The 26,169-nt window shown below is 43.3% G+C and overlaps 1 protein-coding gene across 1 annotated transcript in view; it reads left to right on the forward strand.

The window, feature by feature from the left end:
- The window catches only part of Sh3rf2 (SH3 domain containing ring finger 2), a 136,998-nt gene that overhangs the window by 97,874 nt on the left and 12,955 nt on the right, over positions 1-26,169 (forward strand). Inside the window, exons 6-9 of the mRNA XM_048811873.1 lie at positions 885-1,154; positions 16,699-16,925; positions 20,172-20,530; positions 22,855-23,163. Coding sequence (XP_048667830.1) covers positions 885-1,154; positions 16,699-16,925; positions 20,172-20,530; positions 22,855-23,130 — 1,132 coding nt within the window. The 3' untranslated portion in view covers positions 23,131-23,163. The remainder of the gene's footprint in view (positions 1-884; positions 1,155-16,698; positions 16,926-20,171; positions 20,531-22,854; positions 23,164-26,169) is intronic.

Raw genomic sequence — 26,169 nt, forward strand, 5'->3', positions numbered from 1 at the left:
TATATATATATATATATAACATTTTGGGAAGACAAACAAACTTGTAGCTGAGAACACCATGACCTCTTTGATAAAGCATCTCAGTGTTTAGAATCTAGGACTTGCTAATGTCTGGCCTGAGGGTCATATTCCAGTGGCCCGACATGGGTTATTTCTTGAATAGCATTGGTGGGGCAGCTAATCTCACATCCTCAGCCCCAGTGGCACTATTCCCTGTTGTCTTCCCTGACTCTTACCTAATGTTACCTGCTTGAGTCCCATGTGGGCTTTAGGATGCAATGTCTCTGCTTTAGCCAGAGGCCATTTTTGCCCATTGCAACACCCTGTCCTCCATCTCACCAAGCAGTCTGTGTTTCACTGTGTGTCAAAAAAGAGAGAAAATTAACCTCTGCCTCCTATTTCCCAATGTTTGCTTCTCTGCCTACATTCAGGTAGCTCCTTGGGCCATTCCTGGAGTCAGACATCCCCATGCTCCCAGTCACAGGGGTGGATCAGAGAGTTCTGTGTTGACTTCTCACTCCCCTGAGCCTTGCTGGTTATGAGCATTCTCTTGGAGGACACATTACACTGTCGTGAAAAAAGCATCCTTCCACTGTCGTGGAAGACCATTACTTGTAGGTTTGAGACTCATCTCTGTTACCAATCCTTGGTCATCTTTCTCCATTTGAGGCCAGTTTACCAATTGTTTTAGTACCAATGTTGGCCTATATTAGTGTTCTGTGGTGCTCTATGGAGGAAGAAAAGGAAGATGGAGAAGGTCGTACTCCTCCCCCTCCATGACTGTTTCAACCAGGCTTACCATTTTTATCTGTCTACATGATGAGGTTTCCCCTTTTTTTTTTAATTTCCATTTTAAAAGGTTATTATTGCTAACCACTGGGCTGCTGCATTCTGGGGTTCCAACTACCTCTGCCATTGGCAGGCTTGATGCTCTCCACCAAGCATGTCCCCTTCTTCCCTCACCGGTCCCCTGTGTCTCCCAGGTTTGTAGCCCTACACTCCTACTCAGCCCATGGACCTGACGAGCTGGACCTGCAAAAGGGAGAAGGCATCAGGGTCCTGGGGAAGCACCAGGATGGCTGGCTGAGGGGCATCTCCTTGGTCACTGGGCGAGTCGGCATCTTCCCAAACAACTATGTCATCCCCATTTTCAGGTGCGTGCCCTCCAATCTTAGGCATCAGGAGGTTGCTTCATCCTAGACCAGAAGCCTTCTGTGGGTTGCAGTGAGGCAGACTCAATTATCTTCCAGAGTATAGGCCAAGAAATAGCCTTTGCCCTCGTACCCTCCTAACTCTTCAAAGAAACACATAGCAAAAACAGTTAACTGTCTTACAGCTCAGGGGAGTTGACAGGCACTTTGCCTCTTTTAACTCACTGGCTATTCCCAAGGATCTTGTATTTGTCATTTTACAGGTGAGGGAACTGCTATGCAGAGTTAAGAAGCCTATTGAAGAGCTAGATTTCAGGTTTTCTTCTGCATAAGTCCCAGAAGTCCCACATCACACCCCAACACTCCATCTAGTGGAATAATTGGGAAATGTGGGCAGACGACTTCCCAAAGCATCTTGGGAACGTTCCTAGGATGTTAGACCATCAGGTAGAGTTCCATGAATTCAGACCACCACTCGCCCACCCACACTCCAACAAAAATGCTAGTTACCCCACAGTGCTCTTCCTACCAGTTTTTCCCAGCCTTTTCTTTTTTTCCACTTCACAGCATATCTATTGATTTCATTGATCCAATTTATCCTGTCACCTCACATGGCCACAATGCACATAGTCCCCAGAGCTACCCATGACTCCTCCTTCTTCTACCCCACATCAGCCCAGGCAAAGCCACGAGACAGGGAGTCCGAAGAACACTGACTTTATGATGTACTAGAAGGCCTCAACTCCAGGGAAAGTGATTGGACCCTGGGTGGGGGAGGTGTTCTATCTAGAGTCATGTCCACTTTGGGAGATCTTCACTTAGTTGGGCCCTTGTCTGGAGTTGGGCATCAAAGATTGTGAGGAAATATCAAACTGCATCACGGGAGAAACTGATGAAGACACTTGGGTCATTTAACCTGTAGAAGACAAGGGACAGAGGAGTCTTAGTACATTGTAAACCAGGAAGATTTGTTGCATGAAGGGGCAGTACAGTAGACTAGGAGGTTAGTTGGAGAGAAAGATTTGGTTCAAAGAAAGTCTGCATTTTCTAACCCATAGATTTTTCCACCAGGCTAGCTGGCACGGTACAGAACACTCTTTCTAGAAAGAGTGCAAAGTCTAGGTCCTCGCAGATCCAGGATTACATAAAAATATTTTTTTCACATGGCAGAAAGTTGGAGTAGAAGATCCTAGTTGTTTCTTTCAATGAAAGGTTCTTGAAATTTATTAAAAAGTCCAAACTACCAAGAGGCAAACTAATGGGTTCTGTAACTGATGCTCTCAGTCATTATTACTTCAGTAAATATTTATTGAGTGCCAATTATGTTTCAGGCACCTTTCTAGGCCCTGTAGAAATACCCATGAACAAAATATGTAGAATTTCTGCCCACAGGAGCTTATGATCTAGTGTGAGAGAGATAGGGAACAAGATAAACAAGTAATACATATTGTGGATTAAGGGCTAAGAAGAAAAGTCAGGAGAGTAGGATAGAATTTGTGTAGAGGTGGGTTATAATTTTAGATAGGTTGACCAGGGATGATCTTACTCAGAAATAAGAAGGAGGAGTGAAGGAAATAAAGATGTGAACCATGTGATTCTGTGAGAGAAGTGAATTCTAAGCCAAAGGAACAGCAAGTACAAAGGCTCTAAGGTGGGAGTGGCCAATAGAATCGAATTGGAACAAGGGAGAGGGAGAATAGTAGGAGACGAGGTCATCTAGAATGTCCTAGGTCATAATGAGGGACTTCATTTTAACCCTATTACAGAGTTTTGAATAGAGGAGTGACATGAATCTAACTTACGTTTAACCAGAGTATCTCTTTCTGCTGGGAATTTCGAACTAGTAAGAGAATAGACTAGAGAGAAAATAGTAAAAACAGAAAAACTGGTTAGGAGGATATTGTAATAATGCTGGGGAGAGATGATTGTAAATAGAACCAGGGCGTTGTGAAGTGGATACAGTCCAAAGTGGACAGATGCTACAAGTACCCTGAAGTTAGAGGCAACAGGATTTTCTAAGAGTTCAAACATCAGATGTGAAAGAAGAGAGTATTCAAGGTGAGTCTCGGTTTTTTGCCTTGGCTAACTATCAAAGGGAGTGGCCTTTTACTGATGGTGATGATGAAAACCGTAAGATGGGGAGATTGAGTTATGGGGAAAGCAACAGCTTAGTTTGCAACAGACTAAGTCAGAAAGGCCCATTAGTAATTAGAGTAAAGATGTTGGTAAGTTGAATGTACAAGTCTAGCATCTAAGAGAGCGCTCCAGGCTTCAGATGGTATTTAAAGCCCTAAGATTAGATGAGGTCATCATCATAGCATCAGTTCTATCAAGAGACCAACAAAGAGCCAGAAGCTACAGTCTTCAAGGAATGAGAGGACACACAGACCCTGAGGATGAATAATGACCACACAAGGTGCAGGGGTGGGTGTAGAGTCTGATGATACAAGTCGAAGCCAGGAAGTCTTGAAGAGGATGGGGAATGATTTAGAAGTGACAGGAGCAAGGTAAATGCCTATTCTAAATTAAGAACCATTGCTTCCCTGAAATCTAACTAGAATTGTCCAAGGCTCATGCCTACAGGTAGAGCATTTGCTTCTACATTTAACTCTAGGCCCAGTCCTGGCTGTGCCATCAAAGAACATTAGAATAATGGTGATCAGATATAAGCAGATATAAACTGAAAGTCTCCCGGAGAAACCAGAACATATGGTCACCCTAACTAGAATGCATGTAGGTTTTTATCCCTATGGATCTCAAGGCTCCCTGCCTCTCCTCTTTGGCTCTTCTCCTGGATGATATGTTGTGCTCTTGGGCAAGCCCTGAGCTTCTGTTCTCATCCCCTCTGAGGTGAATGTACGTGAGACAGTAGATGGAATCTCAGCACCATGAATTACCACTGAGTCCTCCCTCCCTGCTCAGAGAAACCTGAACATGTGCATAGCTTGAGCTGCTACTAATGTTGAGGCATGATTTTTCTTATGTGGAAGCAGCATTCCCAAGAAGAACAAGTGCCTGTCAGAAAATATACTCCTAAGGTTATTAGATGACAGAGAATCCATGCTTTCTTTGATGATCTTTCTGATATAAAGAAAGTTCCCATTCCCACTGACCTTGGATTTGAATGACAAATGCTCAAGTTGTCTATCTGGGTGCAGCTAAGCCATATTCTTAGCCAGGCCTTCCACTGTGGGAAGTTTCATTCTTCCCATGTCTCAGGACTGAAAAATGCTGTCCTTTGTCAGCTGAGTTTCTACTACTGTTAATAAGAGATGTGGGTGAATGTAGTGGGTTGGGCCACACGGGCAAGCCTCTCCTTTCTGTTCTTTGGTTCTGTTTGACTTTTTTCCATCAGGTGGAAAACCTCCCTTGTCTTTGTTTTCTGTTTGTAGTGACAGCTTGCACTGCCATCCAGTCTTCTTGGTGTATAGTGCAGCCTTTTGTAAAAATAGCAGGGCTGGGAGAGGTAGATGCACCCTGAGCACTGGAAACTTTACTCTTGTTAGCATCATCTCTTATGAACTGAGCCAGCCAAAGTATGGAGATTGATTTAGAAAAGGATTGACCAAAACATCAAAGTTTAGAGTTAAGATTCAACAAGTGAGCCTTTTATCTACCAAGAGTCAAAAAGGCTTCTGCGCTAGTCTGTTCCAGCCCTCTAGACTAAATGGTGACACCAACCTACACAGTTCTTGTTGACCTCAACTAAATCTCTGCCACAGTGAAGTCTCTTCCCAGATCCTGGAGACATCCATAAGCTCAGGTTGTATAGAACATTTGTCAAATTTTCAAACTTTTCATCTGTCCAACATCCAAACCCCTTCCTTTTTTTTTTTTTTTTGGCACTAAGTATTTAACCCAGTGGTGCTCTACCACTGAGCCTGTTTAAATTTTATTTTAAGACAGGTTCTCACAGATTTGCCAAGACTGCCTTTGAACACACGATCCTCCTACCTCAGCCTCCTATTATAGGTGTGTGTGGAATTATAAATATGTGCCAAGGTGCCTGACCAAACTTCTTCTTTTTCTTTTACTTTTTATTTTTTTATAATTGTAGATGGACAGCATAGTTTATTTTATTTATTTATTTTTATGTGGTACTGAGGATAAAACCCAGTGCCTCACATGTGCTAGGCAAGTAGGCAAGTGCTCTGCCATTGAGCCACAACTCCAGCCCCCAAACCCCTCTTTTTTTTTTTCTGCAATGCTGGGGATTAACCCAGGGCCTTGTGCATATGAGGCAAGCACTCTACCAACTGAGCTATATTCCCAGCACCCCCCCAAAACCCCTTCTTTTTTTTTTTTTAATTTTTTTATTGTGGGTTGTTCAAAACATTACAAATTTCTTGACATATCATATTCCACACTTTGATTCAAGTGGGTTATGAACTCCCACCTTCACCCCATACACAGATTGCAGAATCACATCAGTTACACATCCATTGATTTACATATTGCCATACTAGTGTCTGTTGTGCTCCGCTGCCTTTCCCATCCTCCACCCTCCCCCCTCCCCACCTCTCCCCTCCCCTCCCCTCCTCTCTCTCTACCCCCTCCACTGTATAACCCTGAGGGTCTCCTTCCATTACCATGCAATTTCCCTTCTCTCTCCCTTTCCCTCCCACCTCTCATCCCTGTTAAATGTTAATCTTCTTCTCCTGCTCTTCGTCCCTACTCTGTTCTTAGTTACTCTCCTTATATCAAAGAAGACATTTGGCATTTGTTTTTTAGGGATTGGCTAGCTTCACTTAGCATAATCTGCTCTAATGCCATCCATTTCCCTGTAAATTCTATGATTTTGTCATTTTTTAATGCAGAGTAATACTCCATTGTGTATAAATGCCACATTTTTTTTATCCATTCGTCTATTGAAGGGCATCTAGGTTGGTTCCACAGTCTTGCTATTGTGAATTGTGCTGCTATGAACATCGATGTAGCAGTGTCCCTGTAGCATGCTCTTTTTAGGTCTTTAGGGAATAGACCAAGAAGGGGAATAGCTGGGTCAAATGGTGGCTCCATTCCCAGCTTTCCAAGAAATCTCCATACTGCTTTCCAAATTGGCTGCACCAATTTGCAGTCCCACCAGCAATGTACAAGTGTACCCTTTTCCCCACATCCTCGCCAGCACTTGTTGTTGTTTGACTTCATAATGGCTGCCAATCTTACTGGAGTGAGATGGTATCTTAGGGTGGTTTTGATTTGCATTTCTCTGACAGCTAGAGATGGTGAGCATTTTTTCATGTACTTGTTGATTGACTGTATGTCCTCCTCTGAGAAGTGTCTGTTCAGGTCCTTGGCCCATTTGTTGATTGGGTTGTTTGTTCTCTTATTGTCTAATTTTTTGAGTTCTTTGTATACTCTGGATATTAGGGCTCTATCTGAAGTGTGAGGAGTAAAGATTTGTTCCCAGGGTGTAGGCTCCCTATTTACCTCTCTTATTGTTTCTTTTGCTGAGAAAAAACTTTTTAGTTTGAGTAAGTCCCATTTGTTGATTCTAGTTATTAACTTTTGTGCTATGGGTGTCCTATTGAGGAATTTGGAGCCCGACCCCACAGTATGTAGATCGTAGCCAACTTTTTCTTCTATCAGACGGCGTGTCTCTGATTTGATATCAAGCTCCTTGATCCATTTTGAATTAACTTTTGTGCATGGCGAGAGAAAGGGATTCAGTTTCATTTTGTTGCATATGGATTTCCAGTTTTCCCAGCACCATTTGTTGAAGATGCTATCCTTCCTCCATTGCATGCTTTTAGCCCCTTTATCAAATATAAGATAGTTGTAGTTTTGTGGATTGGTTTCTGTGTCCTCTATTCTGTACCATTGGTCCACCCGCCTGTTTTGGTACCAGTACCATGCTGTTTTTGTTACTATTGCTCTGTAGTATAGTTTGAAGTCTGGTATCGCTATACCGCCTGATTCACACTTCCTGCTTAGCATTGTTTTTGCTATTCTGGGTCTTTTATTTTTCCATATGAATTTCATGATTGCTTTCTCTATTTCTACAAGAAATGCCGTTGGGATTTTGATTGGCATTGCATTAAACCTATAGAGAACTTTTGGTAATATCGCCATTTTGATGATGTTAGTTCTGCCTATCCATGAACAGGGTATATTTTTCCATCTTCTAAGATCTTCTTCTATTTCTCTCTTTAGGGTTCTGTAGTTTTCATTGTATAAGTCTTTCACCTCTTTTGTTAGGTTGATTCCCAAGTATTTTATTTTTTTTGAAGATATTGTGAATGGAGTGGTTGTCCTCATTTCCATTTCAGAGGATTTGTCGCTGATATACAGGAATGCCTTTGATTTATGCGTGTTGATTTTATATCCTGCCACTTTGCTGAATTCATTTATTAGCTCTAATAGTTTCTTTGTAGAGCCTTTTGGGTCTGCTAGGTATAGAATCATATCATCTGCAAATAGTGATAATTTAAGTTCTTCTTTTCCTATTTTGATGCCTTTAATTTCTTTCGTCTGTCTAATTGCTCTGGCCAGTGTTTCGAGAACTATGTTGAACAGAAGTGGAGAGAGAGGGCATCCCTGTCTTGTTCCAGATTTTAGAGGGAATGCCTTCAGTTTTTCTCCATTCAGAATGATGCTAGCCTGAGGCTTAGCATAGATTGCTTTTACAATATTGAGGTATGTTCCTGTTATCCCTAGTTTTTCTAGAGTTTTGAACATAAAGGGATGCTGTACTTTGTCGAATGCTTTTTCCGCATCTATCGAGATGATCATATGGTTCTTATTTTTAAGTCTATTGATGTGGTGAATAACATTTATTGATTTCCGTATATTGAACCAGCCTTGCATCCCAGGGATGAATCCTACTTGATCATGGTGTACAATTTTTTTGATATGTTTTTGTATCCGATTCGCCAGAATTTTATTGAGGATTTTTGCATCTAGGTTCATTAGAGATATTGGTCTGTAGTTTTCTTTCTTTGAAGTGTCTTTGTCTGGTTTAGGTATCAGGGTGATGTTGGCCTCGTAGAATGAATTTGGAAGTTCTCCCTCTTTTTCTATTTCCTGAAGTAGCTTGAAAAGTATTGGTATTAGTTCCTCTTTAAAGGTTTTGTAAAACTCTGCTGTATACCCATCCGGTCCTGGGCTTTTCTTAGTTGGTAGTCTTTTGATGGTTTCTTCTATTTCCTCAATTGATATTGGTCTGTTTAGGTTGTCTATATCCTCCTGACTCAATCTGGGCAGATCATATGACTTAAGAAATTTATCTATGCCTTCACTATCTTCTAATTTATTGGAGTATAAGGATTCAAAATAGTTTTTGATTATCTTCTGTATTTCTGAAGTGTCTGTTGTGATATTGCCTTTTTCATCCCGTATGCTAGTAATTTGAGTTCTCTCTCTTCTTCTCTTCGCTAGCATCGCTAAGGGTCTGTCGATTTTGTTTATTTTTTCAAAGAACCAACTTTTAGTTTTGTCAATTTTTTCAATTGTTTCTTTTGTTTCGATTTCATTAATTTCAGCTCTGATTTTAATTATTTCTTGCCTTCTACTTCTTTTGCTGTTGTTTTGCTCTTCTTTTTCAAGGATTTTGAGATGAAGTATGAGATCATTTATTTGTTGGTTTTTTCTTTTTTTAAGGAATGAACTCCAAGCAATGAATTTTCCTCTTAGAACTGCTTTCAATGTGTCCCATAGATTCCGATATGTTGTGTCTGTGTTTTCATTTATCTCTAAGAATTTTTTAATTTCCTCCTTGATGTCTTCTATAACCCATTGATCATTCAGTAACCTATTGTTCATTCTCCAAGTGATGTATGCTTTTTCCTTCCTTCTTTTATCGTTGATTTTCAGTTTCATTCCATTATGATCAGATAAGATGCATGGTATTATCTCTACTCCTTTATATTGTCTAAGAGTTGCCCTGTGACATAATATATGATCTATTTTTGAGAAGGATCCATGTGCTGCTGAGAAAAAAGTGTAACTGCTTGATGTTGGGTGGTATACTCTATATATGTCAATTAGGTCTAGGTTATTAATAGTGTTATTGAGTTCTATAGTTTCCTTATTCAACTTTTGTTTGGAAGATCTGTCCAGTGGCGAGAGAGGTGTGTTGAAGTCTCCCATGATTATGGTATGGTGGTCTATTAGACTCTTGAACTTGAGAAGAGTTTGTTTGACGAACATAGCTGCACCATTGTTTGGGGCATAAATATTTATGATTGTTATGTCTTGTTGGTGTATGGTTCCCTTAAGCAGTATGTAGTGTCCCTCTTTATCCCTTTTGATTAACTTTGGCTTGAAATCTATTTTATTTGATATGAGTATGGACACTCCTGCTTGTTTCCGAAGTCCATATGAGTGATATGATTTTTCCCAACCTTTCACCTTCAGCCTATGTATGTCTTTTCCTATCAAATGCGTCTCCTGTAGGCAGCATATTGTTGGGTCTTGTTTTGTGATCCATTCTACTAGCCTGTGTCTCTTAATTGGTGAGTTTAAGCCATTAACATTTAGGGTTATTATTGAGATATGGGTTGTTCTTCCAGCCATATTTGTTTATTTCTGTTACTAAACATGGTTTGTTTTCCTCTTTGATTATTTCCCCCCCCTTTACTGTCCTACCTCCCACTGTTGGTTTTCATTGTTATTTTCCATTTCCTCTTCCTGTAATGCTTTGGCGAGGATGTTTTGAAGAGATGGTTTTCTAGCTGCGAATTCTTTAAACTTTTGTTTATCGTGGAAGGTTTTAATTTCATCTTCCATCCTGAAGCTTAATTTCGCTGGATACACAATTCTTGGTTGGAACCCATTTTCTTTCAGTGTTTGAAATATGTTATTCCAGGATCTTCTAGCTTTCAGAGTCTGTGTTGAAAGATCAGCTGTTATCCTGATTGGCTTACCCCTAAATGTAATCTGCTTCCTTTCTCTTGTAGCTTTTAAAATTCTCTCCTTATTCTGTATGTTGGGCATCTTCATTATAATGTGTCTAGGTGTGGATCTCTTATGATTTTGCACATTCGGCGTCCTGTAGGCTTCTAGGATTTGGGATTCTGTCTCATTCTTCAAGTCTGGGAAGTTTTCTCGTATTATTTCATTGAATAGACTGCTCATTCCTTTGGTTTGGAGCTCTGTACCTTCCTGTATCCCAATGACTCTTAAGTTTGGTCTCTTAATGTTATCCCATATTTCTTGGATGTTCTGCTCATGGTTTCTTAACAGTCTTGCTGAGCTGTCTATGTTCTTTTCCAGTTGAAATACTTTGTCTTCATTGTCTGATGTTCTATCTTCTAAGTGTTCTACTCTGCTGGTAGTATTCTCCATTGAGTTTTTAAGTTGGTTTATTGCTTCCTGCATTTCTAGGATTTCTGATTGTTTGTTTTTTATAACCTCTATCTCCCTGTATAGTTGATCCTTTGCTTCCTGGATTTGTTTGCGTAATTCGTTGTCGAAGTGATCTTTCATTGTCTGATTTTGCTGTTTAATGTCTTCCTTGATACTCCAGATCATCTGAAGCATGTATATCCTGAATTCTTTATCTGACATTCCATCTGCTGCAGCTGTTACCTCTTCTAAAGTTGCGTTGACCTGCATTGCTTGTGGTCCTTTCTTTCCTTGTCTTTTCATACTGCTTGCGTATCTTTCCTGCAGGTGCGGGCGGCGGCTCTGCTCTCTCCTTATTCCAATTGGGGTGTCGTGGCTACCACGCCGGCAGGTCACTGGGCCTGTTCTGGGAGCTGGCGGCGGCTCTGTTCTGCCCCTACTCCAATTGGGGTGACGAGTGTACCACGCCGGCAGGCCACCGGGCCTGATCCGCCAGTCGGTTGCAGGTTTGCCTACCCTGCAGACGCGGGCGGCGGCTCTACTCTGCCCCTACTCCAAATGGGGTGACGTGTCTGTCGTACCGGCAGGCCACTGGGCCTGTCCCGCTGGTCGGTCGCAGATCTGCCCACCTTTCGGGCACGGGTGGAGGTTCTACTCTGCCCCTACTCCAATTGGGGTGTCGTGACTACCCCGCCTGCAGGACGCTGGGCCTGTTCCTGGCACGGGCGGCGACTCTGCTCTGCCACTACTCCAATTAGGGTGGTGTTTGTACCACGCCGGCAGGCTCCTGGGCCTGATCCGCCGGTCTGTTGTAGGTCTGCCTACCTTGGAGGCGCGGGCGGCGGATCTGCCCTGCCCCTCCTACCACGCCTGCGGACCCCTGGGTCTGATCTGCAGTTTGATCACTGGTCTGCTCACCCTGCGGGCACGGGTGGCGGTTCCGCTCCGCCCCCACTCCAATTGGGGTCACGTGACCACCACACCGGCAGGGCCTGATCCGGGCGTGGGAGAAGGATCTGCTCTGCCCCTACTCCAGTTGGGGTGACATGTGTACCACACTGGCAGGCCACTGGGCCTGACCCGCCAGGCTGTCACAGGTCTGTTTACCTTGCAAGCGCGAACGGCGGCTCTGCCCTGCCCCTCCTACCACGCCCATGTACCACTGGGTCGCGGGTCTGCCCACCTTGCGGGTGCGGGTGGCGGCTCCGCTCCGCCCCCTCTCCAATTGGGGTCACGCGGTCACCACGCTGGCGAGCCGCTGGGCCTGCTCCGGGCGCTGGCGGCGGCCCGGCTCCTCCCCTCTGGCTCGACGACAAATTGAGGAGACTCGGGTGACTGTGCCTCACCCCCCCTACCAGGAGACCAACTGCTTATGTCACCGCTGGTATTGATGAAGTTCTCTCCTCCGCCGCTTTCTGCTGACATCAGATCTCTGCCATGTTGGTATCCTATGCGAATGGCAGCATTTCGTTCCCCTTGCCGGGCAACCAAAGCAACGGGTGAGTCCTGACCGGCCCTCAGCAGGACCCGGACCGAGAAGCAGTTTCCGCGGGCTCCTAGCCCCGGTCCAGGGAAGTTCCGGGAGCCGGAACTCGGCCGCTCCGTGCTCGGTGTAAGCTCCTATAAGTGTATGCTCCAAGAAGCAGTCCCCGCGGGCTCAGTTCCGGGAGCCGGAATTCGGCCGCTTAGTGCTTGGTGTATGCTCTGATAGGAGCAGGGTCCAAGAAGCAGCCTCCGCAGGCTCCGCAGCCCTGGGCCAGGGCGGTTCCGGGACGGTTCCGGGAGCCGGAACTCGGCCGCCCCGCGCTCGGTGTTCGCTCCGATAAGATCAGGTTCTAAGAAGCACCCAGGCGCTGAACCCTAGCAATCTGTCTGCAAGCCGCAGGCGAATTGCAGCCTGAAATTACCTGATCTATGGCTGAATGAGCTGCGGTCAGTCGAAAACAGGGGAGGTGACGTCAGTTTACCAACATGGTGGCTGCTGGCCTCCTCTGTGGTCTGACCGGTGTGGAGAACCGAGATGGACCGCTTCCTTCCCCCGTCTCGAACCCAGAATTCAGCCCTGAGTACGGTGCTTGCACGGCTGGCAGAAACTGCAGCGCTGTATCCCTGCGTCGCTATCTCCTCGTTTCCCAGCGCGCGCTGCAGACTCTAGCCGCGGGGCGATTTGCTGAATAAGCAGTGTTACCCTCCGTGCGACAAACCTCTCGCGTTTGAGTCCCCGTAGCCGATCCTCGTGCGATGGAAATCCTTCCTCCAGGTTCCGGAGCACCCCACTATTGCTGGAAATTCCTAACAAGATATCCTTTAGCCGTCCTGACTTGTCATACTCCCACACAGTGAAGCAGCACACGGGGGCAATGCACTCCCCTCGCTGCCATCTTCCTTCTCCCCCCAAAACCCCTTCTTAATAGCACCAATATATCTTTGAACTGCCTTCTTCGTGTGTCGTCTTGGTAGGAGGAAGATGTTTCCTCTCTTTTCAGAGACCAAACAAACCCAATACTCCTTTTCCTCCTCAACCCTGCATGCAGCTAAGGGTCAAGCTGAGCCAGTATTAGGCTCCCTCTTGGGACTTTAACACTTGAGCAGGAGAGGGAAGATGCAGGCAAGTTGGAAAACCTAGCACAGTGAGGGCACCAACAGCAGCATTTGATCTGTGGCTTCCTCCTATAGATTCCTCTGCTGAGCCCTCTGCACCCTCCTCAGATCTGCTACTAAGTTCTTTCCTCCCCCTCTGCCCTCCCAATAATTCTCTTCTGCCCAGTTAGCCAGGATATTTTTTTTTTCCTTACAGTCTTCCCAGATACATATGCCTACCTAAGTAGCCTTATGGGTGGAGAAAATTGACTAGTGGATTGCCACTCCTTGGCCTTTAACTCTCTGCACAGACTATGTCAAGATGGTCAAGTCCAACCTTTCTCCTTACCAGGAAACTGCTGCTAGTGCTGAGCCCAGAAGAGCTGCTCTTTGTAAGGCACCTTTGAATACTGGGCAAGCTCTTAAGGACAACATACCAAACAGACAAAAGGACACAGGGACATGCTCAATGGAACAACTTAGAAGCAACATCCACTGCCTCCCACTTAAGTCCAAAATGCTTTTCTGTCTCCTCTGGAAAATAAGGACATAATGTCTTCAGTTTGGGATGTCATGGGGCTTAATTAATACATTTCAGCAAAGTGCTTTGATGTTGGGGGAAAAAAGTGCTAGGTAAGTGTTGAGCTTTTTGCCAAGAGACACAGAGTAACTCAGTATTGCATGGGAGACTTGGGATTTGGGAGTTCCTGGAATCTGGCCCAGTACTGGGCTCAGGAAAAAAAAAAAGAGTTCAGACCTCAGACCATAAACAGCCATTCAAAGAAGGGACTGGTGGAATAAGGCTGGCTTGGGCCTAATTAGCTGTATTCCATTCTTGCTGCTCCTGCTACTGCTGGAAATAATTTTGAAACCTGTCTTTCCTGTTGCTGATCCACTTTGCAGTATCCAGCTCTTTGCAGCCTCTGTTCAAAAGACAGATCAGTTGTGCTCTGCCATGGAGCTCATGCTGGGGATTGCTTTCCTCTGCCCAGATCTCATCTCCAGAATATAGTCTGATCTCTCACTGGTGGACAGTCTCACTCCCCTTTATGCATCACACCACCATGGGGACCAGGCAGGCTGACAGTTGCGGATAGAAGGTCCTTTCTGCTAGCATCAGTTCTTACAGTATCTGGCTGCATGTACTTTTGAGGCAGGTGCAGGACACAATTAAATGACACTTTGCCTATCTTTACGTGATACTGGCTCGTTATTAAACCACATCCTACATCTAGATAACCCAAAACATCTCCACCAGAAGATTCCTAGAGCTTATAAATGTGTTTAACAAAGTAGGAATATATAAGATCAACACCCATAAATCAGTAGCTTTGCTATATTCCAACAGTGATTCAGCCAAGGAAGAAATCAGGAAAACCATTCCAGTCACAATAACTTCAAAAACAAACAAACAAAAAAACCCTTGGGAATTAATCTAACCTAGGAGATAAATGAGGTCTACATTGAAAATTACAGAACACTGAAGAAAGAAATTAAAGAAAATTCTTCGAAGATGGAAAGACATTTCATGTTATTGCATAGGCAGAATCAATATTGTCCACATGGCCACACTATCGAAAGCAATATACAGATTCAATGAAATCCTCATCAAAATACCAATGACACTCCTCACATAATTAGAAAAAAACAATTCTTAAATGTATTTGGAAGAATAAGAGACCCAGAATAGCCAAAGCAATTCTAAGCAAGAAAAGCAAAGCAGGAGGCATTTCAATACTTGATCTGAAATTATACAAATGTAACAAAAACAGCATGGTATTAGCATCAAAATAGACATGAAGACCAATGGAACAGAATAGAAGACACAAAGACAAATTCACATACCTAGCCACCTGATATTTGACAAAGGTACTTTAATAGAAAATATATAGATATATATTTTGGAGAAAGGGTAGCCTTTTTAACAAATAGTTCTGGGAAAACTGGATAGCTATATATAGAAAAATAGAAGTAGACCCTTATCTCTGACCCAGCACAAAATTCAAATTGAAATGGATCAAAGACTTAGGAATTAGACCAGAAATATTACAGCTGCTAGAAGTAACAGGGTCAACACTCCATTATATAGGTGTTGGCACCAACTTCTTTAACAAGAGCCCCAAAGTACAAGAAATAAAATTAAGAATAAATAGGATGCCATCGAACTAACAAATTTCTGCTTGGGAGAAAATCTTTGCCACCTGCACCTCAGAGCATTAATCTCCATAATATACATATATAAATAACTCAAAAAACACCAAAACCCCACAAGTAACCCAATCGATAAATGGGCAAAAGAATTAAAGAGAAACTTCTCAAAAGAAGAAACACAAATGGCCAACAAATATAAGAAAAAATTTTCAGCATCTTTAGCAATTAGGGAAATGCAAAACAAAACTACACTAAGATTTCACCTCACTCTAGTCAGAATTGCAATGATCAAGAATATGAACAATAATAAATGCTGGCAAGGTGGTGGATAATGGTACAGTTGTACCTAGTTGGTGGGACTGCACACTGGTACAACCACTCTGGGAAGCAGTATGGAGGCTCCTCAAAAAACAAGGGATGGAACCAATCACTATATGACCCAGCTATCCCACTCCTTGGTGTTTTCCCAAAAGACCTAAAATGGGCATACTACAGTGATACAGCCACCTCAGTGTGTACAGGAGCACAATTCACACTAGCTAAATTATGGAATCAGCCCAGATGCCCACCAATAGATGAATGGATTAAGAAACTGTGGTACATATATACAATAGAATTCTTCTAAGCCATAAAAAAGAATGAAGTTATGGCATTTGCCAGTAAACGGATGGAAATGGAGAACATGGTGCTAAGTGAAATTAGCCAAACTTAGAAACTCAAAGGTTAAATGTTTCTCTCATATACAGAAGCTAGAGTCAAATAAAGGACAAGCGAAAAGTCTAGTAGAATAGAGGAAGGGAAATGGCAGAGGGGAGAAGAGGACAAGAGGGAAATTAGATTAATTTCCATGCAGTGTGAATTTGTTGGGATGAACCCAGGTATTGTCTATAACTATAAAACTCTAGTTAGAGAGAGAGAGAGAGAGAGAGAGAGAGAGAGATAAAGGAGGAGAATTGAGGGGAAGTGGCCTACCAGAAATCTAGAGGCACTGACAGAAAGGCAGCCAAAACCTTGGTTGCGTTTGCTCTTTCCAGGGAATTAGCAGAGGCTACTTTATCAACAGGTGACAAGGTGATTGATGGACCACTCAGGAGGAGATGTGATGTGGTGGCTAGATTGGGTAAACGGAAAAGAAAGGCATGGGAAATGACAGCCACTGCCAGAGCAGTTCAGCGAGCTTCAGGCTAGAAATAATGGCTAAGGAATTGTTGTTTTATAAAACTTTAATGCTGTTCTTAAAAATCAGAGCCCAAGGCTGAATTATCAGGGTCTTTCAGATACATGCCTAGAGTATACCTGCTGTTTTTTTGGTTTATTCCGGGCAGAATTCAAGTCTTCCAGCTCCAGCAGGGTCTCAGTATGAATGTGTATAGTAGGAAGAAGCGGGGAGTGGTCACATTTGGTATGTGGTTGGTTGCTGATGGCTTTTTAAAGTAAGACTCTTGAGTGAATATTTCTTTCTCCCTTTCCCCTCTCTCTCTCTCTCTCTCTCTCTCTCTCTCTCTCTCTCTCTCTTTTTAACAACAACTAGAAAGACCTCTAGTTTTCCAGATTCCCGGAACCCTGATCTCTATGCCACATGGACATTATCCACCTCCTCTGTGTCCTCCCAAGGCAGCATTTCAGAAGGTGATCCCCAGCAAAGCCGTCCCTTCAAATCCATCTTTGTGCCCACCACGGTAGTCAACCCTGTGAAGAATGCAACTGGAAATTTAGGACAAGGGTCTCTTCGGAAAGGGCGGAGCAGCATGAGAAAGAGTAAGTGGTGGCACAGAGGTATGTGCCTAGAGTTAGCCGATGGCAGCAGGGTGCAACCCCAGGTACACAGGGTGATTTTCACTAAAGCAAGATCTTGGCTTTAAGATGAAAATTTGCAATTCCCTAATGTGTTTTTTACCAAATGATCAACTGGAAGTCCCTGCCCTGAGTCACTTTTTGCATGCACAGTGAATGGCTGGGATGATAGTCCTAAGTGTCACACAGCCAAGGTGAATGTTGGTTCTTATTAAGACAGGCTGACCAAACCTTTGCTGGGCCAGGGCTTCCCAAACTATGCTCTAGGGAAGCCCCCAAGGTTTGGGTGCTCCAGAGCTCAGGAGAGGAAGCAAGAATAGAGCAGTGCTCAGAGTCCCTGCTATTTATGTGATGTATGCACAGGGTTAAAAAATTCTAGCATAAAAAGTATTCAAAGCAGGTTTCCCTTATCTCCTTAACCCTCAGTTTGAAGTTTTTTCTAGATAGATAGAAAGACACACCAATCAGTCACATTCATAACACTGCTCTGCACTTTGCTTTTATTTTATTTTTACCTACGTAACATATACATTTCAATATGGCAATACATACAGACTTGTCATTTCAAGAACTATGCTTTTATCTCTCAACATATTAAACTTCTAAATAAGTTCCCATTTTCAGAAGTGTCTGACTCTCTCTTCTACAAAACATCAAGGTTTTCTTCATTTGTAACCAGCCAAGTGCAGTAAATATGATTTCCTGATTTAAACTAGGCTCTGCAAACCCTCTTGCAATCTTAATAAGTGGTTTAACAAATTTAAACAAGTGATTAGACTTGAAAATATAATATGAATAGTTTGGGAAGAAGAGAAACCTGTGGGATAATATGCCATGTGGGGAAATTTCCCAAGAGAAAGAAAGCAAATATCTCCCCTCTGTTCTGTCCCTGTGTTTCCCACTTCCCTGGTCACCAGGCTCACTGCTCTGGTCACTTAATTCCACCCAGCTGTACCTCCTGCCTTTGCCTCTTGCTCCTACCTCTTCCTCCCCTCTCAACACACACACACACACACACACACACACACAAATAAGTAATTCCATCACAATAGCCTTGGGAAGTTACTAATCTCATCAGACTTAAGTGTTCTCATTTGTAAAATGGAAATAAAAATAATACCTGTCTCATCAGCATCACTATATAGATCTAATAAAATAATCTGAACAACATCAGTACAGTGCCTGGCATAGAAGCTCTCAAGAAACATTTGCCTTTTCAAAAATTGTATCATTTTATTAGTAAAATAACTTTTATTAGTAAATAAATTATATCATTGCTGCTACAAATAAAGAGTTTCGTCCATCCAGAGCATGAATTTGTTTAGGGTTGAAAGGGTTCACTCTCATTCTGGACCAATGAGGAATGCAGAGAATTCGGCCCATCCTCAGTGGCTTGCAATTTAATACACTCTCTGACACCTGCACATAAATCTTGATCGGCTTGAAGCTCTGACTGCTTGCATTATATGCACATGCAATAAGAAAGCACTCAATCTTTTGAAAATTAGAAGCTCACAAGATAAATAGGCAGGAAGACGATTTTTCACATGTTTATGGGCATCTGAGGACATGCCTGCCCAGTGTTGCTTTGACTTCCCAAGTCCCAGAGGCTTTCTTCTTCTCCCTTTTCCTCAAGGTGGGGCTGGTCAAGCTATCCATCTCCCCAAAGTGAAGAGAAATGACAGGAGATTGACCATGTACACCTCACAGGACTGTCAGTGAAAAAATAAATGTTCAAACTGAAAGGTCAGACTTGTGTAAATGGTGGCGGGCTTGCTAGCAGCAAACAGCTGAAAACACCAACTGTGTTTGGTGAGCCTTCTGCGTTTCATGTTCCCATTCGGCTTGACAGAGAGCCACAGAGCAGAACTTGGCCTTGGCTCAGACCTTCTGTGCTAGATGCAAACGACTTTGATTCAAACATGTGTCCATGGGGTTTCACGAAAGACTAACAGCTCTGGCTGGGACATTCCTATGCCTCCCCCAAATACTGGGAACCCTTTGGGAAATGTCCCACAGTGCTTCTCAGGGGGTCTTCCTGACAGTCCCAATGAATCCTGGTTTCTCCAGGTCACCTACAGGCCATGTGCAGAAAAGGTGGGATCTCCTGTCTTTAGAGAATTTCAGGGGAAGGAATGGCTTCTTTATGCTGACGAAGGACTAGCTCAATGTTAAAGAAAGAAAAAAAAATGAGTTCAGGAAAGGGTGAAACCAAACTCTTGAACTTTGAATTTTCAGGTTATGTGGTTCTTTACCCCAAATAATGATAGCTAATAAGAGTGGGGCACTCTTACATTCCGGCACTGACTACCACTGGGTACCCATCATAAGATGAGATCCTCACCACATCCTATGATGAGCTGTTATCATCTCCAGTTAACAGTGAGGGTACTGAGGGAGAAGGTGTGACTCTCCTCTCCAGATTTAGGTCATGAGACCTTGCTAAGCTCACCGCACATGCAGTCCTAACTCCAGAATGACATTTATGAATCTGCCTCCGTCTGGAAGATTCTGCCCTGACTAGTCATGTCTGGTCTGGCACATGCACTTATTTCCACTCACCCCTGAATACCCCCACAAAAAGCATCCTCACCACCTCATGACTAAAGCTTCTGCTAGAACTTTCTGATGCAAGTAGCTGATTAGAGTCCTCTGGTCCCCTCTTCTCTCTCTTTTCTTCTTTCCCTCCCTCTTGTCCTTCTCAGTTGTCTGTCTCTTGTGTTTCTCAATTGCTGTTTTCTTTCTGTGTCTGGCTCTGTTTTTCATTTCCTCTTTGGTGTGCCTGCTTCTCACTGTGAAGCTGTCTTTGTGTCACTCTTCTTCACACTCTGTCTTTAAGGCCTAGAGGGAGAAAGTAGGAGAGTGTGAACATAAGTGTGTGTGTGTGTGTAATAGACATATCAAGATCACACCAAATCACACGAGAGAGAGAGAGAGAGAGAGAGAGAGAGGTGAATGGAAGCAATAGTCCTTCTGACAACACACACACACACACACACACCATTCAGCTAGCCAGTTACTTGCTGCCAGCAAACAGCACTAAAAAAAGAATAAGGTTACCTTTGAAAGACCCCAGGAGAATGTGAGCTCAGTCAAATTAGGAAAGCACTTGACTATTCTGGGATATCAGGACACACTGCTTACCCAGCCCTGACCCAACCTGCTGTCAGCCACCGCTGTTGCTGATATCTCTGTCATATAATCCCCTAGATGGATCCCTGCAGAGATCGGTGCAGTCAGGGATCCCCTCCTTCATGGTGGGTTCCCTCAGACGCAATCCCACCATGGTGGTACAGCCTCAGCAGTTCCAGTTCTACCAGTCTCAGGGGATCCCGTCCTCCCCATCAACGGTGGTGGTGGAGATGGGACCCACACCAACTCCCACTGGGGAGCCTGCCCTCACCTGCGTCAGCAGAGGCAGCGATGCCAGGATCCACTCGACAGCCAGTTCAGTCATCATGGAAGGCAAGGAAATCCCCATCAAGAGTGAGCCTCCGCCAAAACCACCCGCATCTGCCCCACCATCAATCCTGGTGAAACCAGAAAACTCAAGAAATGGCACCGAAAAGGTAGGAATAAAATCACAGGGGACCTGACTCTAGCTCCCAACTTTATACACTGTCCCAGCTCCTGAGATCTTAGTGTTGGTAGTCAAGGACCCAAAGTTGCATCCTCAAAACTATTCTGACACCCAACACCCCCACAGCCTCACACTTTCCCCTTCCTAGATGTGTTACTGATTCACCTTTATTCTTCACAAATATTTTGTACATATTTCTTTTGAGACCCAGAGGTGGCTTGGAACAAAACTGATTGTGGCATCAGACAAAACTTGATTTAAACTCCAGCTCTGCTACTTGCTGGCTGGGTGGATTTAACCAAAACACTTCACCTTTCAAGTATTTATTTATTTATTTACTTACTTACTTATTTTTTGCCTAATCCACAAAATGGAGATAACAGTTGATAATGGCCACATAGGTTTAGAGAATTAAATGGTGTTAAGGTATATGAAGTCCTCACATCATAATTGACACATAATTATTCATCATGTCAAAGAGGTAATAGACAATAACTCCAACAACTAAGTTATTGTGACCTCTGTGGCAGAGGTCAGATCGATTAACTTCTAATATGATTTCTTTTTTCCATAAAATTCAATCCTGGTGTCCCCAAATGAGAATCCATGTTTCTTCTTACTGCTTGACTTTCACCTTATCTAGCTGGGGTCTGGGGACTTACTAAACACTTATAGTTTGAAGGTTGTATCTAATAACTTGAGTTTTTGTACTAGAAGACATGGGGTTTTGTAACATCTGAAGCAATAAGGGTGGTGGAAAGGAAGAGATGATACAGAGAAATCTAGGTGACGCTCATTGTTATCTTCTAGTTTATTTAACATCATTATTGCCACCAGATCACCACCATCACGCATCACCACCACCATTACCAACACCATCACCACCATCTTACCATCATTCACCCCATTCCCCCACAAAATGGAAAGAGTCTGAAGTTTCCTCCTGTTTCTAAGTACTTACTAATTATTAACTACCCAGCAGGCACTATGCTGAGAACTTCGCACATCCCTTCTCACTTAATCCCAACAGCCCTCTGAAGTGGGTATTACAGGCGTGTACCACCGTATCCGGCACTTTATTCTCATTTTTAAATGAGGAAATGGAGGCTCAGAGAGTTAGAAAACATGACATAAAGTCACCCAGCTGACACCTGAGTGTCTGGAATCAAATCCAGATCTGATATAAAAATTCATGATCTTAATGCTAACCTATAAGCCTAGAGGGAAAGGCATTTGGAAAAAGTTAGTGTTGACTGATATAAATGTTGGGAGTTTTTATTATGACTTATAGTTTTCACATAATTTAAAGTTTTCCAAGCACCAGTTACCCAATAACCCAAATTATAAGTGCTTAGTAAGTCCCCAGACCCCAGCTAGATATGGCGAGAGTCAAGAGGTATGAGGAAACATGGATTCTCATTTGGGGACACCAGGATTGAATTTCTTGGAAAAAAAAGACATCATTCCCAGGCAGTACCACAGAACACTTACTAAGCCCCAAAGTAGGAATTGGCCAAAGCAAATACCTGTAGCTACCAGGAATTACATAATAGCTTAGGAGAGGTGAGAGGAAGGAAGGTTGAGGGGGGGCTTGGAGCAAACTGAGACTCAAGTCTCATACAACAGGGAACTGCTTCTTGGCTCCAGCCAGGTATTGCCAGAATGGGGCAAAGGCCCAGTGTGCCAGATCTTTGATTTTTTAAAGAGACATGAAATCCTGATTTGTATATGCAGTCTTCATATGAGGGGGAGTAAATCAAACCCTCATACACTCTGAAGGCTAAATTCAACCAGCAGGTGTCCAGGGAGCTAACTCTGCACTGAGGACGTCCAAGGCCATTACAGAAAGCTCTAAATGTAGTCATCAGAGAGGCCTGGAGGAAAAGCTAACCTAGAGATAGACCTTAATGGAAGGCAGATGTGAGAGAGGCAGAAAGGGAACTTCCCTTCTCTGCAATTGCCTCCACTCTTCCTAATTGTTCTTCAATTCTCTGATAGCTTTCTCTAGGAAGCCTTCCCTGACTATCCCCATCCCAGCTGGAATTAGATATTCCTCTGAATTCTCAGCATCTTCTACTTCTCCCATCAGAGCAGTTGTTACAACTTTCTGCTTACCAGGGTGGTTTTGTTCACTCTGAGACTCCAAGCACCTAACAGTGCGTGATGCATGCTAAACACAGTAGATAGAAATATTTGCTGAATGAAAACCACACAAATTTGGAATTTTGAATGGGGATAGGTGTAGAGAAATAGCATGAACTCAGTCCTGAGGGGGAATAGTATGTGTCTCACCCATGTTCCTTTCTCTTGCAGCAAGTTAAAACCGTGAGATTTCAGAATTATAGCCCTCCTCCCACCAAACACTACACTTCCCATCCCACCTCTGGAAAGCCTGAACAGCCAGTCACCTTCAAGGGGTCCCTGCCCAAAGCAGCCCCTTTGAGCTCAGAGATGACCATCCTATTTGCCCATCGAAGTGGCTGCCACTCTGGACAGCAGACAGACCTCCGGAGAAAGTCAGCTTTCACCAAGATCATGCCTCCAGCATCCACTGCCTCAGCCACACAGACCGCGTTTCCCAGCAAATGAATCTACCGGTGGCTTTTCCTAGACCCCAAAGAGGTGAATTGCATTTAAATACAATCTGCATCCAATGAGGGCGTCCTACTGTTCTTTGGGAACTGGAGCACAGGTCTTTGTTCTGCCCATTTTATTTGTAGGAGAGGGAAGGTGGGAGAAGGAATTCCTGCCCCAGGTTGGATGGTCTTCCAAATAACAATTTGATGCAGCAAGGCCATCCACACTGTTCAGACTAAGGAGAGGGACCCACTTTGTCCTCCAGCATGCAGTGTTTGTGTTCTGTGTAAAATTTCTGTGGTGTCCTAAAAGGGGCTTCAACCAGAAGCATGGCAGTGGTGGGATCGTTGGCATGGCTTCTTTAACCTTAATGCCATTTTCTCCTCTTACCAACATGTTAGAAGAGCTTCTGACACCTAATACAGGCCATGCACTGCCATTAGTAGCTGCCATGTCTTTTTCCCTCCAAAAGAGTTATAATTCTGGCTGAGAGGGAAGAAGTTCTGGGAGGGGTATGAGATGGATACTTTGTACATTCTGAGAACTCACTAAAACCAAAGAGAATCAGCTTCCTGAGTTTGCTCCAAATGAGAAGGTCAAAGAGATCTAACTACCAATTATCAAAAGATCACCATATTTTAAACTTCTCAATCTGCTTCTCCCCATGTAATTATATACAAAGTTAAGTGATAAGAATGGTGCTGCAGATAGGGTCATGCGTGGTATTATGGACAATTCATTCATCCTTCCCCAAAAAAACATGGTGTGCTTTAAAACAACCTGCAATGGGGCGTGGTGAGTTTAGATACATAATCTGCTTTGTAGCACTTTTGCTTTCCCTGGTGTCTTCTCATTTGGGGCAGACTGGTTGTTTCCCCCCATAAGACAACTATGTCAATGACAATATGCCAATACAAGGTTGGAGAGGGGATACTTTGAGAGGAAACTGCTAGAAAGGGACTGAACAAAGAAGATTAGACAGGAAAGGGGGAGAAAGGAGGAGGAAAAAAGGGAAGGTGAAAATGGATGGAAGAGAGAAGAAGAAAAGGATGAGAGTGAAGAGAAAGATGAATCTGAGAAGATAAAAGAGACGTGGAGGGAGGAGGTAGCCTTGACATTCCTGGCAGAGAGGGAAGAAAGGCCAGTCTGCAATGGAGAAAGGAGCAAGGGCAACCCCATGAAGGTGGCATTGAAATGATCAGGAACCAGCCATGCAGAGCTTTATAAACAGGGGTGAGGAGGCAACCCAGGGAGCCAAGGCCATGCTGTAAGACACCCCATTAATTCTCATTAAACTTAATTGTTGTGATTAACCTGTACTGAATGCCCATCAATGGGGACAATGTGATGCGTAAAATGACATTTGCTACTAAGGCTGAGTTCCATTAAAAAAAAAAAAAAAAGCAGGTCTAAGTAGACCTTTCCTGTAAACAGTTCTTGAAGTTCTTAGGATTACAAACATGTATTTTTTACCTACCCACACACATGGAAATTAGAATTATTCATAGATTATTTTTATTATTTGCTCTTTTTAGATAAGCATGACAGTCGAGTGTCTTCTGGCATATTATACACATGTGGGGAGTTTAACTTACTCTAATTAGGATCCTATTATTGTGGTGTACATGATGTGGAATTGCACTGGTTGTGTATTCAAATATTTCAAATACAAGGCTAGGAAAGTTATATCCAATTAATTCTACAGTCTTTCCTATCTTCCTTCCTCCTCCCTTTCCTTCATTCCCCATTGTCAAATCCGATGAACTTCTATTTGTCCCCTCCCCACCCTTCCTTGTTGTGGTTTAGTATCCACATACCAGAGAGCACATTGGACTGGCTTATTTCACTTAGTATTATGTCTCCAATTCCATAGATTCTTTCAGAACTTAATAGAATAAAACGAAACATACTCCTGCCAAGGAATACTACACATGGGTCAGATATTTGGAACTGGTAGAGCCAACATTGGTAGCATGTTGCTCTACCATTTCGGTGAGATATTGACCCATGTGTATGCCACAAAATCAATATGGCCAACTTCATGCCTCAATGAACTGAATCTTATCATCCAGGTGGAGCTATGGGATAAAGTCACAGGGACGAGAAACATGATATGATTTGTCAAATATAAGTGTCTATGCCTCATCTTTATCCCAAAGCATTCTCAATGAGTTTATCAGCTACACCCAGAGTGGCAGAGATATGGCATGACAAGCCAACCACATAGTTAGCCTATGCCTCAGTAGCAATGGATCCAGTTAATTTCTAATGTCCATGGCTGCCAAGCAGGTTGTTTAGGCATGAAGAAAATGAAAATGGAATGTGAAACAAAAGAGTCTTGCCACTGTCCACTATCCCCACAGGATAACCTCTTTGAGAAATGTAAACTACTCAAGGCTTGCCACCCTCCCTTGCACTGAGTTCACCCACGCCTAGCATCACACTCACTGCCTCCCACACCAAACACCTTCTTTGTAGAGTTTTATGCTTGTTTGAAAAAGGAACAAGAGGATATTGTTTCTAGATAAAAATGGACTTCACTGCCCCTTCAATTCATTTATTCCACCAACATGTTTCTAACATTGACTACATAGTGGGGACAGCAGTGAGGACCATAGACTCATCCTCTTGTGCAATTTCCATAACAACTTATAGGGCAGCCATAACTGTCTCCATTACAGAGCCAAAGAAACAGGCTGGCAGATTAGCCACAGACAGTAGCAGAGCAAGGAATCTGACATCAAAGCCCAACTTGTGATTGTGCTGTATGAACCCAAAGGCCATCCTTGACTTTAGGACATACTCTAGACTGCTACGAAGCTGCATGGTGCAACTTTGGTGACAAATGCAAAGAAGCCCAGCAAGCTCTGCTGCACATGAACTGAGTTCAAGCTCTCATTTATCACTTTCTGACCATGTGATACTAAGCAAGCTACTTAATTAACATCTTGGAGCCTCCTTATCTTAAATAAGAATGATGATGGTTCCAGCCTCACTGGGCTGTTGTGATGATTAACTGAGATAATAATGCATAGTGACTTAGTGCCAGCA

The sequence above is a fragment of the Marmota marmota genome, unplaced genomic scaffold, assembly GCF_001458135.2.
Source record: "Marmota marmota marmota unplaced genomic scaffold, marMar, whole genome shotgun sequence".
NCBI lineage: Eukaryota > Metazoa > Chordata > Mammalia > Rodentia > Sciuridae > Marmota > Marmota marmota.